Source organism: Anarhichas minor, unplaced genomic scaffold (assembly GCF_050575085.1).
Source record: "Anarhichas minor isolate MPS153535 unplaced genomic scaffold, ASM5057508v1 ptg000010l, whole genome shotgun sequence".
In the NCBI taxonomy this organism is placed as follows: domain Eukaryota; kingdom Metazoa; phylum Chordata; class Actinopteri; order Perciformes; family Anarhichadidae; genus Anarhichas; species Anarhichas minor.
Window position 1 is genome coordinate 1203808 of NW_027466456.1, and position 20896 is coordinate 1224703.

The 20896-nt window shown below is 40.7% G+C and overlaps 1 protein-coding gene across 9 annotated transcripts; it reads right to left on the reverse strand.

Annotated features, from left to right (window-relative positions):
- Positions 1–14: 14 nt before the first annotated feature.
- On the reverse strand, positions 15–20651 carry impact (impact RWD domain protein). 9 transcript variants are annotated; one of them, XR_012953054.1, is made up of 13 exons: positions 20489–20651; positions 18994–19122; positions 18831–18883; positions 18660–18722; positions 18417–18502; positions 16025–16156; positions 15830–15924; positions 14382–14455; positions 13895–13985; positions 12168–12239; positions 10774–10910; positions 10070–10149; positions 7396–7455 (listed from the first exon to the last, which is right to left on the reverse strand). XR_012953054.1 is itself a non-coding variant. In XM_076087382.1 (12 exons), the coding sequence occupies exons 1-12, from the start codon at positions 20534–20536 to the stop codon at positions 4005–4007; spliced, it is 1065 nt and encodes a 354-aa protein (XP_075943497.1). In that variant the 5' UTR covers positions 20537–20651; the 3' UTR covers positions 15–4004. The 9 variants fall into 9 exon arrangements, 3 of the variants coding, with proteins under 3 accessions (XP_075943497.1, XP_075943498.1, XP_075943499.1); XM_076087382.1 differs by lacking the exons at positions 10774–10910; positions 12168–12239 and adding an exon at positions 15–4083 and having other exon boundaries at positions 7321–7455; XR_012953051.1 differs by lacking the exon at positions 12168–12239.
- Positions 20652–20896: the final 245 nt, after the last annotated feature.

Genomic DNA, 20896 nt, shown 5'->3' on the forward strand with positions numbered 1-20896 from the left:
GTTTAGTCAGATCCTTCAAATGCAGTGTCCTTAATGTTTTAATTAAGACAAAACAAATCAAGAGGGCTTTTGTTTGGAGCCCCAACATGTTCAATGTTTATAAAATAATAAAATACATTATGAAATATAGTAAATAAGTCATTCGAGACTGGCTGACAGGTGAGAGGCACGTTGACACCATCACTGCTATGAAAAATGGCATTATTAGTTATGAAAACAGAATAAACCTTGAATATAATGTATTATTATTATCAATCTATTTTTTCAATGTTATATTTATTATATTATTTGATATTTACACATGTACTTTTTTTAAATAAATAAATTTATACTGAGCATCGGTGATAGTGAGAGCAGCCAGTGAAGAGCTCAACCCACCACAGCCACAACCGGTTCACTCTGCTGCCGTCTGGAAAGAGAAACTAAAGTATCTGCTGCCAAACCACCGACTTCCAAACAGCTTCTTTCCTCTGGCTGTGAGACGCCTAAACCCCCCCCCCTCCCTCCATGTATAATATAGTTAGTAATATAGTATATAGTAATATAGTTTGTTTTCTTTCCTATGTAGCAAATTGGGACTACAATCTAAATGTCTTTGTGCAACTCTGTCGTACAATGACAAAGATGACGGTACAGTAATTATTATCATCAAAAGCACTTTAACTATAATTATATTACTGTATTTACATGCGTAACATTTATGTTCAGAAGCAGAAACAGTTCTTCCATTTTAAAATAAATGTAGTTATAAGTTACAAGACAAATTGGAGTAAGACATATGTAAAAATGTGTGCATTGTAGAAAAATAGAAACACATGTATACTGCAATATAGAACAATAGTGTAAATAATAGGGTCCATGATTAAGCGTTTAAAATGCAACAGTATGAAGTTGGATGTACACTGTCTTCTGCCATATCGGTGTTGATTAAACAAGATGATCAAACCACAAGAGAAACCGCGGGAACGCTACCAACCAAGAAAGTGTGGTTTCACTCGCATGCTTTGACAGAATATTGACGTTCTTGAATTTTCGCTGTTAACAATGGATGTCTTACACCAACGCTCTCCCAGGATCTCCTGTTATGGATTCAATTTTATATTGAAGAAAGGTTAATTATTCTCCTCATGCATTTTCAGAAAAATGAGTTCTTCAAAAGCCTCTAAAAGAACATAATTACGGGCTGAGATTATGGGTTCAGTGTGATGACAGCGTCAGGAAAGAAGCAGCTCTGTTAAGCGAATGAGCCGTAATTATTCTCTCAGTGGTTGAAATGAGCAGGCGGCTTGGTACGCAGATAGTGGAGGACGTTTCTCAGCCTTCTGTGTTTCATTGTTCTCATTCAAATGTAATGTCCTCTTTGGATAAAGGGTTCACTTTTCATTCCCTTGAGATAACCAGATAGGTCTATTTTTATTTATTTCTTACGTCACAATTGCGGTGTTGTGCTGGTGACAATCAAACTACCGAGTGATGCCCTGGATGTTCTTTAGAAAGCAGTCCTCTGCAGCCCTGGAGTGGTTCACATGCAGACCGCGTCTCTCTCTCTGTGCATAGAGTGACAGCAGAACGGAGAGGTGAGGCACAATCCCACTGGAGCCAACGATGGGGGTAAAGGCAACTTGTGAGAAGTTGAATATTTCGGAGGAATTCAAGCGCTTGTCAAATTCATTGGAGAACATGTGAAATATGTGAGTGGGTTTGAGAGCGTTTGTGACCACGACATCCAGTGAAGTTCATTCGGTTGAGCAGTGATGTCTGATCATATTTTCCTGGAAAAACGCTGAATGAATTGTGAATAAATCTCTTCCGCATTCGGGTTCGGCTGAATGGACACTTGCAAGGACGAGTATTCACACGTTAACATTGAGACAGAATGGGGCATTAACATTTCAAATTAAAGGCTGACAAGAGCTGCCTTCTGAACAAAATCCTTCATTCAAGCATAATGGTTATGTGGCTTTCTAACACAATCCTTGTGTGAATATAAAGACGTCATCGTCATATTTTTGGAACAAATCTCATGGTTTGGTTGTTTATTGAAAACATGTTGTACTCTCAACATCTCATTTCAAGGCTTCTCCGTCAAAATGGTGCAATGTAGAGTCTGAGTTAAAGCGATCAGCTGACAGAACAATTGTTCAACATTTGAATAGAGTCCTGCAGGGATGAAGTTAGCATCACACTGGTTCCTTCGATAAAAAGCCATTTGGATTCTTCCACAAGATTTTGGATTAAACCAGAAAATAAGCTCTGTGGCAAACAAACATTTATAAAACGTACAAGTTTTGTTTTGCAGGATCATGTTCGCAAGTGAACACCACTTTTATGATTTTTGAAACGTGAATATAATCAGCAGAAGTAACAAGCTAACGTTAAGCAATAAATTAACTACATCACGGTTTACAGTCATGGATGGATTGAACATGCCTATGAGACACAGGACCAGGGGCCCAAAGTGTCAGGGCCCCCCCCCCCCCCCCCCCCCTGGCCTTCAACTATACAAAATGTCACTCAAATGGACCTGTACCGACCAAGAAGAGAACCCCAAAATAACCCCAAGTTATAATAAAACGACTACAAAACTAACAGATTCCCAACGACTGAAAAAGGGGCAAATCAACCACAAAGAGACTCAAAATAACTACAGAGACTCAAAATAACCACAAAGAGACTCAAAATAACTACAAAGAGACTCAAAATAACTACAAAGAGACTTAAAATAACTACAAAGAGACTCAAAATAACTACAAAGAGACTCAAAATAACCACAAAGAGACTCAAAATAACTACAAAGAGACTCAAAATAACTACAAAGAGACTTAAAATAACTACAAAGAGACTCAAAATAACTACAAAGAGACTCAAAATAACTACAAAGAGACTCAAAATAACTACAAAGAGACTTAAAATAACTACAAAGAGACTCAAATCAACCACAAAGAGACTCAAATCAACCACAAAGAGACTCAAAATAACTATAAAGAGACACAAAACGACTACAAAAAGGGGAAAAACAATTACAAAGCGATACAAAACCACAGAGAGATCTGTAACGGCTACAAAGAGTCAGAAAACAACTACAAAAAGAGGCTAAACAGCTGTCAAGTCTGTGTGTCTTGCTTCTATGTCGGAGAGGTGGTGGGACCTTTTGGACTTGGATCTAATAATTCACCACGGTCACATGACTTCACGTGACCACCACTAAGCTAAAGTGGGACTAGTGTTTGCCGTGATAACGTCTAGTCGTCTCATTTAACTACCGTATTTTCCGCACTATAAGGCGCACTTAAAAGCCTTTAATTTTCTCAAAAAACGACAGTGCGCCTTGTAATCCGGAGCGCCTTATATATGGATCAATTGGTTAATTGGTTGATCCATACTGGTTGTACACGGCGCTCTGTCAAAATGTTTCAGTACAACTGGTAAACTACAAAGCCGCACCGCGGTAAACACCGGTACTGTGCTTACTCCTAGTCCAACACCACTTGTGTGTATAAAGACCCCAAAATGGCACCTTTCAAGAGACACGCTTACGACGCTATTCTATTCTATGCGCCTTATAATCCGGTGCGCCCTATATATAAAAACAGTTCTAAAATAGGCCATTCATTGAAGGTGCGCCTTATAATCCGGTGCGCTTTATAGTGCGGAAAATACGGTACTTGTTAGCAGCTGCCTTTTTTAAGACACGTAAAAGCTTAAATTCACGAGAGAGGTATTCACTGACTAATTTTATGTCGTAGTTAAAATCTCTTAAGCAGGTGTTAACCACAGACCTTATTTCAGGCATGTAACCAAAACCACATTCATAAAACCACATGACTTGAGACGAGGGAACCAGAACTGCAAAAATGCAATGTCGGGGTTTTAGGACTCATTCCTGCAGCACTGAATGCTGTCGTAGTCTTGAATAAATGATTTGCAATTGCAAGAAACCCCTGTTTGTCTCTATTAAGACACATCAGAATCCACTAAAAACAACCTCTGGAGCCAAAAGTCTTTTATTTCCTCTTCTGAAATTCACTTTGTCTTCTTGCTTTTTGGCCTTTTGGTCTTCGCTCCAGATTTGGCGGCTTCATCCTGTGAAACGAGAGCAAAGGGTTAAAGAATGAACAGACTCATAATTATCTTACATTAGCGCTCCACTTAATGGTGCCAAAGCTTTTTACATGTTTAGTATTTAAGAGCTGTTTTAAAGCTCATTGCTCAATGTTCCCCCGAACTCCTGCTGAGTGTCCCTGGCTTACATGTGCAAATTACAATGTACTGATTGGCATTCCCTCAATGTATTCAAACAATTGCATCTATCCAAACATTGCATTCTTAAGTACTCTTATAAATCATCCTCCACTAATTATTGCTCTAACAATCTTGTAGACCGCCCCACATTTTAACAGCCTTGTCTTTACAAAAAGCAAGTCTAATTGATAATTCTGTTTCATACAGCAGAGTGGAAACTTCTCATATGCTCGCTGCTCCTTCATATCTCATATGGTGTCTGCAATGGGGCGGTAAACCAGTCATTCTCCAGCACTTGTCCTCCCAATTACCAGCTAACGGGAAGTAGCGTTGTTACTGTTTTTAATGAGTGACTCACATGCTACAAAAATAACTGGCAGAGACCTTTGAGAAGGTGTGAAACTGGTTCGGTTCTCTATTTTCCTCTTAAATCCAATCAAAGTATTCAGAGATTTGATCTCATTTTGCATTCAACCAAAATAGTTGTCACTCTCTCCTCCCAGGAGTAATTGTCCCGTTTCCAATTTACACTTTACCTCAAAAATACAAATGAGGCACCTGGACAGAATTTCAGGAACTGACTCAAATAGTTTTGCTTCTTTCTCAGACAATAGGAAGTTTCTGATTTCCATCAACAACATATCTTACAGATTAAATCGGTGTACCTAAAGGATCAAAGTCTGGGTCCCATTTAGTTTTCCAATCTATGCTTCTTGTTGCCAAGAGTCTCGGCAACTTCATTCAAAATCAAAGAGGCATTATTGCCATAAAAGTATCAAGAACAATGTTGCCAAAGCAGCAAAATACAATTTGTCCAAATATTTGGACAGTACAAGATAAGAGTGATATGATTAACATTGATATGTATAAATTGTATACATATAGTATTTGTGAGTGTGTGAATGTTTAGGCAGCGAGAGTTCATTAATCTAAGTTCATTCAGCTCCCTCTGTAGATATGAACGGCTTATTTTAAGCTAACGAAAGCAAAACGATCGTTTCAGGGGATTATTATACACGATTGAAAACATACGTATGAATATTATATTCCATTTCTGCAAACAGATCCCTCTTAATTCTACACACTGGTCGTTTAAAGCAGTGTTTCCCAGAGGCCGGGTCGGGACCCACCGGTGAGTCGCAGTAGATTCTATTAAGGTCGGCAAATCATTTAGCTGAATTTCTTCCATTGAAACCGCGCTCTCTCTGTACATAACGAAACTGCCCAGACTGAGCTTTATTCCACAATTATCAAACCTGTAACAACAAAAAAATCCCAGTATAACATTTGACCCCAGCTTAACCTCTTAACGTCATGTCACTACGTTGTTTATTGACGTTTTAAACATCTTAGGAGCATCGTGGAGCAATTTTCAGGGTGTTTAAAATCCCATCTCCTGGAGATTTTTATCAGGACTCAATGATTGCTTTGCTTTTTTGACCTGTCAATCAAAGCTTTAGACAAGCTTCAGGCAACTAACACCAAGCAGTTTGTTCTAAAAATCAATTCTAAACTGTTATTGGTTGTTTTTTAAAACCACTCGATGAACTATAATCAGGCTATTCTGCAGAGAAGTCCTTCCGTTCACGGGCAGAGGCCCGTAATTAGCTGTCCACAGGGGGAACCCAGCCTTTGCTGTCGGGGTGGAAATAAAATCATGTTCTGAGAGCTGATGGGGTTTTGAAGTTGGATATTTTTTAAGAGTGGGTTTTCGGTACCTTTAATCTATCCGAGGCAGCACCTCAAAGGTCAATCACGTTACCAATGGAATAACTTCGAAATACACAAAGACGACTTCAAAGCGGACTAGACCCAACTTCAGGCTGGTGAGAGCGAGGAGAGAGTGTTTGATCTCCAGAACATGTGGCCAGCAGACACTTCAAATGAAGCCGTATCCCTAATGTGACAGCTGCTGAAGAGTTACTGTGGAAACAGACCCTCTGTGGTTTAATAATGCATCTATGTGTCACTATAACCTGTAGCTATATACTGTCTGAGACTGTCTTCTTTTTTGAACTTCAGACTATGGATTGGTTGTCGAAAGGGGAAAAAAGAAAATCTCTAGGGAACACTAGGGTAAAGGCCGATTAAACTTCAAGATACCGGGGCGACTTGATAGCCAAGTGATTAGGGCGCATACCACATGGGCGCATATAAAGACAAAACGCAACCATAGACTGTATATAAAGAAGTGGACGTAGTGACGCCGTATACGTCTCAGGTAGACCTGTCAATCACCGTGTAGCCCCGCCCTAAAGCATCCCCTGCTTTATGGTCTGTTTGACTCTAAATGGACCATAATGTACTAAATGAACATCATGCTGTATTGAAGAAGACTTGAAACTAGAGATTGAGACCATAAACTCATGTTTACAATGTTTACTGAGGTAATAAATCAAGAGAGAAGTAGAGTCATTTTCTCATAGACTTCCATACAACCAGAGGAGTCGCCCCCTGGTGGTCAGTAGAGAGAATGCAAGTTTTACCGGAAGTTGCCGCCTGCACAGAACGCAACGTGTCAAACTGTGAAAACCACACCCACTGGAGAGGAAAAGAATCAGCGCCGCAATATGCAACCAAGCGCTGAAACGCGAACAAAACGTCTGTAGCTAGCTAAAAACATCAGATGTCAGCTTATCAAAGTGTTATTTTACCAACCTATGTCTAACAGGGGTGCAGTTTATAACTAACATGACAATGGTACAAGTTAGCTGTCAGCGAGCTAATGTTAGCAAGCTGCTGTTGTTAGCTAAGGCGCTTGCAAACCTAACTAAGTTAAGTTTGTAAGACATCATACGAACCATTGTATGAGGAAACGTCAATGCCCTGAGCAGCGAGTCCCCGTTTTGATTCCCGGCTGGACCGACTGTCTGCTGCATGTCATTCCCCGACTCTTTTTAACACATTTTTCCTGTCTCACTCCATTATCACTATCAAATAAAAGGTATAAAATGCTACAAAAACTACAAGATACAGACGATTCCCAACATCAGAAAAGTGACAGCAAAGTCAAATTTGACCGATGATGTGTCAGCGTAAGATGATAGCGATGTTTGAGAGGCCCAGAGAGTGTCTCACCGTGGAGGCAGTGTATCCCTCCTCAACCAGGATGTTTCTAGCACAGTTGTTGATGTGTTTGAAGCGGTCCGGACCCAAAAGGATACCTCCGTACCATCGAGACACGACCACCGCGACATTACGCACGTCCAGAATCTGTGGTGAGACACGAAATGAGTGGGAATTTGAGAAAGGCGGTGACAAATACAATAAATATGTGACACAACACCCTTCACTGACAACCATTTTCAAGAGGCCAGATATTTCACACTAGATTTGATCCAGTGGTTGATAAATCTTCGTTAAGTGTATCTGACTCAGGCCATCAGCTGTCACTCTAAAGCTGAATATGCGCGGGTATTCTTCTATTTGGCTATCCTCCACAGAGTTACACGAGAAAATGTAATTTCCCTTTCATCTTTGAGTGTCAGTGTCTAGCTCCAGGAAATGTTTAGCTGAGGTTAGCAGCACAAAGACGGGAAGGTTCAAGGTTTGATGTATCATCCATGAAATCATGGAGATTACACCACTCCCATCGTAATCAACCAACGCTGTTTATGAAAGATATAAATACCCACAAAACAACCATAAATGTCAACTAAAACAACATCAAACTAGAATCCACGAAGCAAAAAAAGACCAGTTAATTAAAGGGGCAGTCATAAAAACACCATCAAAATAATAGTGAAAAAAAACTCTAATTAAAGCTGCTCTATTCAATATTTTCATATTAAAGGGATAGTTCACATGTTCTGTAGTGTGTGTGTATGTATGAGGTTCTCCTCCACAGTCAGGGTTCTACTACAGTAGATGAGTTCATAGAAACAGACAGGAGAACCAGCACGGGAGCAAAGTGATGTTCTGCTGAGGACGTATGTTAGACTCTAACAGAATGTCTCTCAGTTGAAGTGAAGCTATATTCAGAATGTCTTCACCTCTTCACCTTGCTGTCAGACAGACCTTTCTGAGGGGAACTCAAGCTGTTATCTATGTTGTCGTCAGAGCCACCAGACTCCAGTCAGAAAAACAGTATTTTTACCTTGCAGACCACAGGAGTTGCTGGTCCACCGCTGCCTTGATCGGTTAGTTTGTTTGTGTTGTTGTTTGACTTTGGATGAATCCGAACAAACCTTTTAAAACACTAAAGTGACACAGTAACACAAACGCACATTTGTTTGTACTCGCGCTTGGCATCGTAGTGTGATCCTCCCTGGATGGCGTGCAAGCTCTGAGCATGAACGGAGGCGTTTATACTCTCTGCGCTGTTTGTTGCATTATTCTCTGGAACGCCAGAGGGCGTTCAAACAAAATGAAGTGTGAAGAATCAAAAAGACAGCGAGTGTAACTCATAGATATGCTCATAGACTGAAGGTGTAACCAGCAAAAAGCCATAAACCAACCTCCACGATGACGAGGAGGGATCGTGATCATCTGTAAACTCATATCTCATATTCATGGACTACTTTATTGCCATAGTACAAACACTGCCCAGAAACAAGTCGAGTGTGAAATGCATTATAAAGAAACAAAGGTTGAATATCCTGTAAACCATTTGATTTGGCAGCAAATGACTTACTCAGATGAAGATTTTTAAGACCTTAAGAAATTGAAATAGTGCTTTTATCAGTGAACTATTTGTCACGTGACACACACGTGTCCCTGTGTGCGCCAAGTTACAAAAATTCAGAGGTGCACAAACAAGCGCTCTTGCGTCCGTTCTTGCGTCCCTTTTTGCGCGATCACCTCATTTTCTGGCGCTCACGCCGGCTTCGCTGAGGCGAGTATTAACTAAGCTTAACCGACGGAGGCAGCGGTAGACCAGCAACTCGCGTGTTCTGTGAGGTCAAATGTTTTAGTCAATGGATTCTTGTGGCTTCGAAGGGAGCATAGATGACTACAACGGCTTCAGTTACCCGTCCTAAGGGGCTGTCTGACGGCAAGGTACAGCTGTGAAAATATTCTAAATATACCGTACACTTAACCTTTAACCTTTCACTACCTTCCTTGGGCTAAGCTTATAACATGGCCTGCCTCCTTCTACCGAACACGCAGAGGATAAATTGACATGAATACTCTCCTAATAAATATCAAATAAACAAAGTTACGCCCCAAATTGTCACATAAAGACGAGAATTTGACCCGGCACAGCAACACCCACACAGAAAGTGCAATGTCATTGGAGGAGACCACATCTGGCTGCTGACACTATTAATCAGATCCTTTTTTTCTTTTTATTCATTACGACACACTTCCACATTCAGAGGCAGAAATCTAAATGAGGAAACGGGAAGAAAGGCTTGTGGAGAGGAATGAGATTAGAGAAGAATAGATGAAGGAGAAAGCGCTTCATGTAAATTGCTCAGTATGCTGAGAGTGTGACAAGTGGAAGATGAATCAGTGTGTTGCTCTGAAGGATGGAGCAGGAACTCCAGATACAGTAGGTCAGTCAGCTGCAGGAAGTCTTTTCATCTGCTCGAATCTATACTGTACGTCCACATTAGGTTAAGAGAAGCAGATATGTGCTGCAGTCAAAGAGTAATATATATATATATATTAATATATATATATATATATATATATATTACTCTTTGACTGCAGCACATATATATATATATATATATATATTAAATCCCATGTCTTTTCCAAACCACTTTTCCTAGACCTTGATTGAAAACATTATGACGTCAAGGAAATATGTGAAGGAGGTTTGTCAAGGAAAAGAAAATGGCTGTGCTGAGAGAATCCGACTGCATTGGCGGATGTTACTGACGTGGGTCTGTCGAGGTGCAGTCGAAAGGAGTTGTGTGACGGCGTCATCTCCTTTCCTTTGGTAAAGAATGGTCCAGTGACCTTTGCCGAAGGAGACAAGATAGGAAGTATTTAAGCACCTTTCCTTCGCATTTTGGAGAATCCGACCAGCTCCTACCATGGCTGCCACGTAATTTCACTCAGTTATGAATGTTCCAAAGCAAAAAAAAAAAGGAGTATTTGATCACAGACATGGCGTTTTTGGTGACTTGATCGCTCTGGTGCCTCTGGTTCGTTGCTATGGTCTCTCCCATAATTACTCCCTCTGCAAGCCACAACCTCCTGCAGGGGGAGTAATTATGGGAAACAAGCTAATGCTGAAGTGCCTTCATCCATCAGGGGGCAATTCCCCTGTTTGCAAAAAGAAGTCTGATTGTATAGAAGTCTGAGGAAATGACTCTACTTCTCTCTTGATTTATTACCTCAGTAAACATTGTAAACATGAGTTTATGGTCTCAATCTCTAGTTTCACGTCTTCTTCAATACAGCATGATGTTCATTTAGTACATTATGGTCCATTTAGAGTCAAACAGACATAAAGCAGGGTATGATTTAGGGCGGGGCTTACTGTGATTGACAGGTCTCTAACAGAGCCGTATAAGGCATCTCTATGTCATTCCTTCTCATTTCAAATATAGTCACTTCCATTCACTGGTTGCAAAATACCAAGATGGCGCCAGCCAAAATCCAAGATGGCGAAGGCCGAAAAGTGGAACTCGAGGCTCCAAAACGGCAGTCCACAAACCACTTCCTGTTGTCTATGGTGTGAAGACATGCCAAACATGTTGGGGCTGAGGTCTCACCTGGAAGCATGAAAGACATCTTTAAAAGACGCACACTGCTGGACAAGCATCCATCATTTAATAGAGAGTGCGTCCTTCTAAGTAATTAAGGCAAATTCGGGCCAAAGAGTGCAGAGTGATGCGTTTTTTTAAGTGCTGTTTTGGAAGGAAACACTGAATTAGTCAAAGACAGCTTGATTCATCTGAATTCTGTGCAGCGGATCACACATTCACCGAGAATCCAAAGCACTAATTCCCAATAATTTATCCCTCCAACAGGGTCACACTGGCACGGACGACTGCAGTCATCTCACAAATGAGTATGAACTTTGACACGAGTCATGGATCGCATCTGGAGGCGCTGTGATGCGACTCAGCACCTTCTGGTAATGAGAATGACAGAACTACTTCAAGTCAACGCCGAGCTCAACAAACCTTTCACTGGCCTTCATTCAATATTACAGCGAGACAAAAAGCGTGTGGACAATCGCACCTTCCAGTGTGATGTGGGTGTGCGTGTGTGTGTGCGTGTGTGTGTGCGTGTGAATCATCACGCCATCTGACAGCACAAGTGCCTCTTTGAGATGCGGAATGAAAAGATTTAGTGAAATTGCTATCGTTGACTCTGGAGAGACACAGAGGGGAACATTTACACATTATGTAAATACGAGTGGTGTTATACGAGAGCCAATCACTGATGTGGAGATATTTCTTTCTCAAGAAGATAAGTTATTGTTTGGCTCTGCAATTTTCACATCATGGTTTTAACTTCATGAGAGATCATGAAGGTGATGTACGACAATGAAATCAACCCTAACAAGCTAAGAGCAATTCAAGAAATAACCTAAAAATGATGATGTAATCGCTAATTAGTCAACATCAAATGTTACAAACTCCTCATTTCTGGTTGCGTTTTCAAGGGGCTCGATCAATTAGTCAGGTTTGTTTGTCATTTTTCAAACACATTTGCTGAATACAGTTCTCAAATGTGTCAAATCTGCTGCTTTTCTCATTTTTCTAAAAGCATTCCTGTTTTCTTCCAGAAGAGATTTCATTTGCATAACTTGCTTACACACAATATATGCACCTCGTGTTTAGAGAACATGGAGAAAAAACAATCATGAATTTCTCACTTGCATCTCAGGGCTTCCGTAGTTTGAGGTGTTAGTTTACAAGAAATCAATAAACTAATCCATTGTATACTAACAGGAAGTGATGCAATACTTGCACAATCAACCTGTGACTTCTATTAGAGTAGACTTCTTCTATGTTGTGTACCTGTGTCGCTGCAGCTGTTTTCAACACTGTCAGCTGATTGTCATTCACAGATGCTGCGTCTGAAATTTAAAACTGCACGACAAACTCAATATGTGCATCGTTCAGCATACTCTCGTGTGAATAAAAATACAATTTGTTTCAGGTTTCAGACTTTTTTGCATACTAAATAGCACATTAGCGTTGGATGCAACCATTAACTGCAACAGGAAATGAACTGGGACACAGCACCGTCTTTAATAAAAAGGACTCGGTCCAGGCTGCTTTTCCTCAGGAAGCTTTTGATGTTATATCAGGTGACTCCGGCACCTAGTTTTATCAAAGCGTGTTAGCAAGCCTCCCACTTTATTTATTTCTATTTTATATTAAAATGATAAGGAAGGCAGAATCCATTACTGGCTTGGCCCCTGACTCGTTAGAGATGATCATGGAGCACAGATAAGGGAGGGAAGCTCAAGAGTAATATGCTAATTGTTCAGTATTTTTAGCGACAGGCTTGTTAAGCTCAGGTGCTCTTCAGAGAGACTCAGGAAGTCATCTGTGCCTGCTGCGGTGAAGCTTTTTTTAATGAACATTGTCGCCGACTGTCACCGTTCTCTCACATTTGCCATCATCTTACAGATAAAGCAAATTGAACATTAATTTAAAAATCAATACTCATTGCAGCCCTGCAACCAACATGTGTTGTTTTATCCATTTTGGTTTTTTACCCAACATGTTTCCTGGACCACATCTCCCCTCACATCTTATATTTAGGCCACGATAGCACAAAATGTTCCCATGTGAACTGACAAAGAGGCCTCTCAGCCTTACAGGTGGTGAAATAGTAATCATCAACATTGATGGAGAAGTAACCTGCCGTCACATCACCTGGAATGAGTAACAGTAAATATCTTTTTTAAATATCTGTAAAAATATCACTTTTATGGTGTAAAATGTACAATTAGCATGAGCATAGTATACCGTCTGTGTTTTCCGTACACAATATATAGTTTAATATCACATACATATACTGTGTTGGCTTTAAAGCTCACGTCAGACTAGTAGAGAACTACCACAGAACAGAGAAGTGATTTCTCAGAATGTGTGGAACACCTGCTTACTCGTAACAATTTAAGAGCCACAGTAGAGGCCAAATAGTGCTGGTGGTGAAAATGAACAAGGCGGCTGAGAACAGATGCCAACTCAGCCGGCAGAAGGCAAAAGACAGTTGGATGAAGCTGGCAAATTTAACAATGTGTTTGGAACATTAATTTTGGGCAAAAGCTTTATGTGTGCTGCACTGACTCACTCATCAGATCTTTTTCCCTTTTAGACAAATGCAACATGCATTTAAAGTTACTGTGAGGAGCTTTTAACTGGTCCTGAACCAGTGTCAGTGTAGTCCTGATCCTCTATCAGACTTTAATCGCATGCCTTCCCTGATTTCAAATGATTTTAGTTTTTATTCAGTTTCAGAGGTTTTACTATTTCATTACGTATGTTGCTCTTTTATTACTTTTATTTTGATATTGCTGTTTTTTTTTGTATTTGTTTTTATGTGAAGCACTTTGTAACTGTTTTTGAAAGGTGTTATATGAACAAAGATATTATTATTATATCATTTTTACATCTCTTCTCCACAGGGACCGCCAAAGTCAACACTGGAGTTCCTCGCAGTAGCTTTAAGTACGCAGCTGAAAAGAATGATCTGTTGTGTGGCGTCAATATTTAGTTAATGAAATGAGAACCTGCAGTAAGTGGAGCAGCCTCCCCCCCGCCGCTGTCTCTCCGTCGTCCTCACAGTCCTGCAGGAAGCTGTTCTTGTCCTCGCAGTAAATCCTACAAACAGACAGAATCGTAACAGCTTGAGACGTTTTGGTAAGAGAGTGATACCGTGACACACCGGCAGCAACTTTAAATGTCAGCGGTAATGACCGCCCAGTCGGTGCATGAGCGGCTCCACATCGACCTCATTAGATCATACTGACGAAAAAATACAGGCAGACACGGGACATATACACACACGTCTATTCATATAACCCACTATGCCATCAGCCTTCTCTTTTTGTTGAACTTTGAGCAGTGATGTGCCCTTTAGAGAAGACGTACAGGCCTCCACTCGTCACGTGTTCTGTACCGACACACTGGAGCAGTGACCTGAGAGTGTTAGCACGGTGTGCATAGTGAGATAATGACAGACCTCGGGTCGTATACAGTATCAGTGACATTACTGACCTGTATGCATAAATATTATGAGTGGCACTGGCAATCTTCTTGTTCTCATACAGCTTCCCCAGGACCATTTTAACCTGCAACACACGACGGGAGGAACACCGTGACGTCATTCCTCGCTTCACATGCCTTTTACATCCACTTGAGGATTCTTTATTTTTTCATCTCTACCTCAGCACAGTGTTAAATATAAACTGCTTTCATGCTGAACCCCGAGTGGACGTGTGGTGTGAGCAAGGAGTCAATTTAAAAACCAAGTCACTTTGAAAAGTGATGCAGACGACAACTTGTGACGTCAACATGCCGTCTGGCGCTGCTGATTTAGTTGTATTCTGTACAATAACAACAAAACCTTTCTATTCTATTTAATACTGAATGTAACTTTGCGCCGAAGAATGTGGACGTGTGTTTCCAACTTCAGGAAAAGTATAGCGGGCCGTGTGAACCGTTCTGGGACGAGACTTCTTACTTGTATTTACTTTAGCTAGCAGTAGCTACAGAAAAGTAAGACACAACACTGGAAATTTAAAAAAGAAGGAATTAGCGGGCCACACAAGGTCTATTTCCTAGACACCGCCCCCCTCACCTTCCAGCCAATCGTATGGCTCCTTTCTTAAGATCGTGAGATGAGATCCTCTGTAGCTTTAGAGCAACAACAAAACCAGAGTAATCTAATTCAATTAAAGTCAGCATCATCATGACATCACAAAATCAAGTGTAACATAAAAATAGGTGTCATTGATTAAGTTTATTAAAAAATAAAGACTGTATTATTTTATTACCAATAATGTAAATTATTGCAAAAGTTACTGTAAACTGCATAACTAGTTAACTCTTTGCAGTTGTGAGTTTCAATGTCAATTTTTTTGTTTTACTTGTGTATGCACAAAGGTAAAAAAAAATGAATAAATTCTTTCAATAATTTAAATTTTTTGGTATATCTATTTTACACAATTTATGAATGTGTTTATTTATTTTACAATGCCTGATTTAATTATTGAATATTGAACTCTCTGGGCCTCCATACAGTAACAAATAAATAAAGCTGCTCGGGATAAAAAGCCTCAAAAGTGAGCAAGTCTCCACTTTTCTCGGTCTTTTTCTCAGTTATATCTTTGGTTGAACAGAACGCTTCGTGTATGTAAATGCTGTGCAGGTCACAGTCTATTCAGTGCATCTGTTCTCTGGAGGACGGCTGCGTCAGTAAATATTTTTGTCTAAATAGCACTCCAGAGCAGGTGGAAGCTTTCAGGACGAGCCGGTACGTTCCCACAGAGCCACAGAGGGAGATGAGCGTGCAGCAACGATCCAGATGATGTTTGACTTTGTGAAATCGCTGCGTGAATAAGCACATTTATCTCAAAGATCTCCATGAAGTCATTGCTACTGGAACTCGGACGAGCTGCCGTTAGCCATTTGTCTTCATGGTTTGTCATTTATGTATTTTGTACCTGTCTGGGAGTCACCACAGGTGCCAAGTGAGGCTGGAAGGTGCTGCGTCGGTCTGTGATGGTGTTTCCATGTTTTATGGGAGGAGCCTCTTCATCTACGGGACAAGATGTTACAAACCAGAGAGATGCATTTTACAATAAGCTGTGTTTCATGTTTAACGCAACTAAAGTGTGTCAAACTGTAGTGGACGGTACCGTTTGCATGATCCATGAAAAGATGTACATTTTCTGTGTTGAGCTTGAGAGTCCTGAAGTCTGGTACGTCTTCATCGTCTTCATCATCCACTTCCTCTTCAGCCGTCATGTTCACCTTCTCTGAAGGATCCACTGCAGCCGGTCATGTAAGAAACATGAACTCTTGTTGAGGTGAGACACTTTACTTTGTTAGTCTTCTTTCAGACTAGAGGAGAGAAAACATCCTAAATACACATTCAGCTGTTTATTTCACTACGTTGTCTATTGTCTGTTCTGGTGATGTATGTAAATGAGCACATATTTAATTACAAAAACAATGAACCTTGTTTGCATATTTAAAGGAACATTTCTTCACCTGTAGTGTGTGTCCTTTAGAGAAAGGTTTGTTTCCTTCGTCCTAAACCTCAGGCCTGAAGGTCTTCACTGAGTCGTCTACAAACAAGGACGCTTGTCATTAAAATGACACCTACTGAGCAATTTATTACCAAATTAAATTACCATTACGTGACCTTAACATTGACACCAAACTGGCTTCATGACCTATGATACCACGACAAACTATTCATAATGGATGACACCAATTACTAGAAGCAGAAGAAAGGATTAGAGCCCGAGCAAGGATTACGCAAATTTGAACACTGCGCTCCGAGTCCAAAATCCCACGAAATATGTTTGTCCGTCCCTCAATACCTTCCAACTTCCACTGCCTTTCACCCCAAAGCCCAATGGTTCCTACTGAAGATAAGAAGAGAATATATAGTTTCATTGAAAAAGGGGAAAGTGTGATTACTGAATTAGTTTGGGATCATTTTCAGCCATGGCTTGTTTCACATTTGGTGCTCTGCAGTAGAGTCACTTTCATTGTTTTATTTTCTCACTAAAATCTCTCTGAATGTTCCTCAGAGCAGATCTGAGTTGACAAAATGTTGATACAATCACATTTGCTGTCTTAAAAGTATTTTGATGTGGATTTGATGATAAAAAAGTATAGAACATCACCAGACTAATTCCTTAATGTTCTACATTAGAAGGTTGATACATGATCAAAGTTGAACTGGTTTAAAAGCGACAATGTAAAGTTGAGTAACACCTGTAGTGTTTATTCTACGCGTGCATATACACACATAGAAACTATCATAACCATCTATCTACACATAATAATCTATGAAAGGTAAGGCGTGACTTCATATTTAGGTGAACAAACCTTTGGTCTCTCTGATGTTTTTCATCCCTTTCTGGTCTCCTTCAAACCAAACTTCATTATCATCATTATATGTCCTCTGTTATGTTTGCTCCCTTTTCATTTCCTTTTCTATGTAATGTGCATTTCTAGCTTCATCAACCCCCCCACACACTCTCTCTCAACCACGTCCGTCTCAGCTGAATGGCAATAAGGTGTCAGTCTGGCTCCTCTGAGTGCTGTGGCCGGTTATACTTATTACCACATCAATCGCAGAGAGAGGACAATTCAAACCAGCCAATAACAGTGAGGGCAGTTAATACTTTTCAGGCTTGTTGCTCAAAAGAGAGCAGAGTCGGCCTGGATAATGGATACCGCCGGGACTCGGCCGCAGATAACCGAGACGGATCAGACTCCCCGAGAAAACACTGATGCACGGTGACACTTGTAGAGAAATGTAATTTGGGTATCTTTTACTCTTTTTACACTTGAAAGGATTCTGCCGAGGTAAGCCATTACGTAGATATTGATCGTAATTCAATGCAGTCACTCAAAGTCAGACCCAGCAGGTTTTCTTTCTTTAATGCACCCGACCGGCCTTTGTGCTCATCTTATCACATCTTTAGACCACATCAGATAGCGGTGGTACTAATGGAGGAACATCTCAGCAGAGGTAAGATGGAAGACACATTTAGAGACACGGGTAGGGAAGTAGATTATTCCTGATACGACTATTTCTTTATAACAAACGATCTAATAATTTAGCTGCTGATAAACAGTGGGCTTTATCAGAGCCAAGCTGTTAACATGTGTGGATGTTATCATTTACTTCCACTCGGGTCTCAATCCCACGGCGTCAAATACAGACGCTTTGTCCCGCCCCTTTATCGCCTGAGAGACGTAAACAATGTAAACCCATTCCACGTCTTTAGTAGACGCTCAGAGAAAATGCTCCTGGAATGTGATGACGTAGTATATTGACGGGTGAAATTGGGTGGATGGGTCATACAAACACAGGACTTTAAAATAAGTCAACACAAAGGGTCCTGTGTGTCCTGCGGGAATGAGAACAGGTTGATACCAGGCAGCAACCTCCGGTTCTGCTGAGTAAAGCTGATGCGATGAATGTCAGCCAAGTGTGATTTCAAGTCATCACAAACTGCCTGAGTAAGTGTGTCCCTCAAGCGATGAATTTCATTTGTCACACCTCACCTGTTCCTGAGCTCCGGGATTTCTCCACGAGGAATTCTCGAATTCTTTCCACCCACAGGTACAGGATGCTCTCCCCTACATGCTCCCTGTCGAAAAATGAAATGAATGATGTGGGCGGATTATTTCCGAGAGACACAGACCAGACAAATTAATTGTACGGTAGAAACAATCACGTGAAGCGTTTTGTTGTTGTGGTTAATATCACCCCTGCGGTTCCTGGTGGTTAAGTCAGAGAGCACTCACACGTAGAGGTCTTCCAGGCTGCTGGCCAATTTGGCCCTCTCAGGGCCTCGCAACCACGCTGCACTAGAAAAGACGAGAGCAAACAGAGGGTTATCAAGTAGGACGAGTGGGATGTTCTATCAATTCAGCAGATCTGTGCGGAGATTACATTTGAAAGGCAAATACACTCACTTCATCTGGTAGACGGGCGGAGCGGCGCTCGGATAATCAGGTGGGAGAATTATCTGATCAATAAGAGAGAATATTTTTTTAAAAGTAATAAACTGGATTTCAAACAAACACCAATGCCAGAAACTTTTGATTAATAAATATATATGATTATTTTTCTCTCTACCTGCAAACATGCTGTCAGTTTTGACTCCTCCAAGTCATCGGATATTTTGATGCAAAATATTCTGGACGCTTCATCTATGACGCACCACTCGTCTCCATAGATGGAAGACAGAGCCTCGACCTCTTCCATCTAAACCAGAGGAAGCAATAACAAAGCAAAAACATCCATCATAGGCGTCGACGTGAAGTGATCCATGAAGACTTTTTGATTAGTGATGTGCGGAAGGCGAAAATGTATCATTTAAATCCAACTGCAACCTGACACATCAAAAGCACACAATTGTCCGCTGGAGGGAAGGGAGGCACGGGGGAACCAGAACTGAGCGGGGACAGACTGTCAGACCCCGCTGCAGTAAAGTGAGAGGTTTCCTAAAGGGACTCTGATGCTCAGAAACACTACCACTTCCATCCACAGGGACCGCCAGAACCAACACACAATTAAAGTTCCTCTAGTAGCTTTAAACTAGAACTAACCTCAGTTTAGTCACAGACAGAAACATTTGACTTTGCGGAAAGAATAAATATCTGGTGATGTTTGCAAAACCCAGACGGTCATTTAAAGCAATATTTCAACTTTTTGGGGAAATATGCTGAGACGCTATGTTGCTCTCATGTCTGTACAGTACATATGTAGTTGCAGCATTGCTTTAAGTAAGATATTTTTTTAAGTTAAGTGAAAAATGAACATTGAATCTATGCAAGAACACACAAAAAGTTGTATAATCATTTTTACTATATTTAAAGCAAACAATGACCACTTAGAGTAACTTACATCACATTCAAATGCATTATAACAGTGACTATTATGCATTATAAAAATACTATAATGTATTACAACTATGGGAACTATACTACGATCCTTACAGTGAGTGACCGGCACTTATGATACTTGACCTCATAAGTCACAATAAAATGCTTAATAATGTGTTATGGTTATTGTTATAAAGCATTATGAATGTTCATTACTATAATTAAACAGTTATATAAGCAGATTATAACACATTGTAAGTATGTGTATAATGCAGTATAGACACAAAATGTCCCAAGTTGCACCGTCAAACAACCCTCCTTGTTTCTCAAATATCACCAAAACACACACACACACACACACACACACACACACACACACACAACGCACTGTGCTGATGTGTGGAGTCTGTGTGAACCGTGCAGCACCTGCTGGGCTTCAGACGTCACCTGTATATTGTGTTAATGAAGCCAGACACCTTGGGGCCAACCTGCAGACTGTGTGTGTGCGTGCGTGTGTGTGTTGTTTCAGATGTGTAAGCGTGAACGGATTTATTCTCAGTGCTATTTGATCTAATTTAAAACCGCCTGCTGCTGGACCTCTGGTTCACCTGCCACACAGGTACTGTTTGGCGCATGCGCTCTCTGCAGGCTTCTTTCAAGTACTACACACAAAACAAGACTTTGAACGCAACTTGCCAAGTTGTCCTAACTCCAACAGCGAGGCTGTAAAAGCAAACCCATCTTACTTGATCCTGAAGATCTCCTTCATTCTCCTCATTTATGAAGTCGGCCATTAGTTCAGCTAAATGTCAGCTATCAGAAATATGAAACTAAGTCAGTCAATAAACAGTTTACTTTAAATCTAAGGCACATGAAGTACATGTTGACGTCCAGCCTGCATGCATGATGTGTGGAAGGCGAAAGAGCTTCCAGGGCGAAGGGTCCCTCTCAACAAAGTAATAGCATTACGACAAAGACAAAGCAAAGGACAAAGCCTTTCTAACAACGCATTTGGTCTATAGATCCATAACTGTTAATTACTCATAATGTGTAAAAGAACGCGCGACTTGTACGTCGCTGGAAGTTTCGTTCTGCGTTTGAAATAGCGGGCAGAGCTTTTATTTTGAAAGGCGCGAACTACTTTCCCAGGTCAG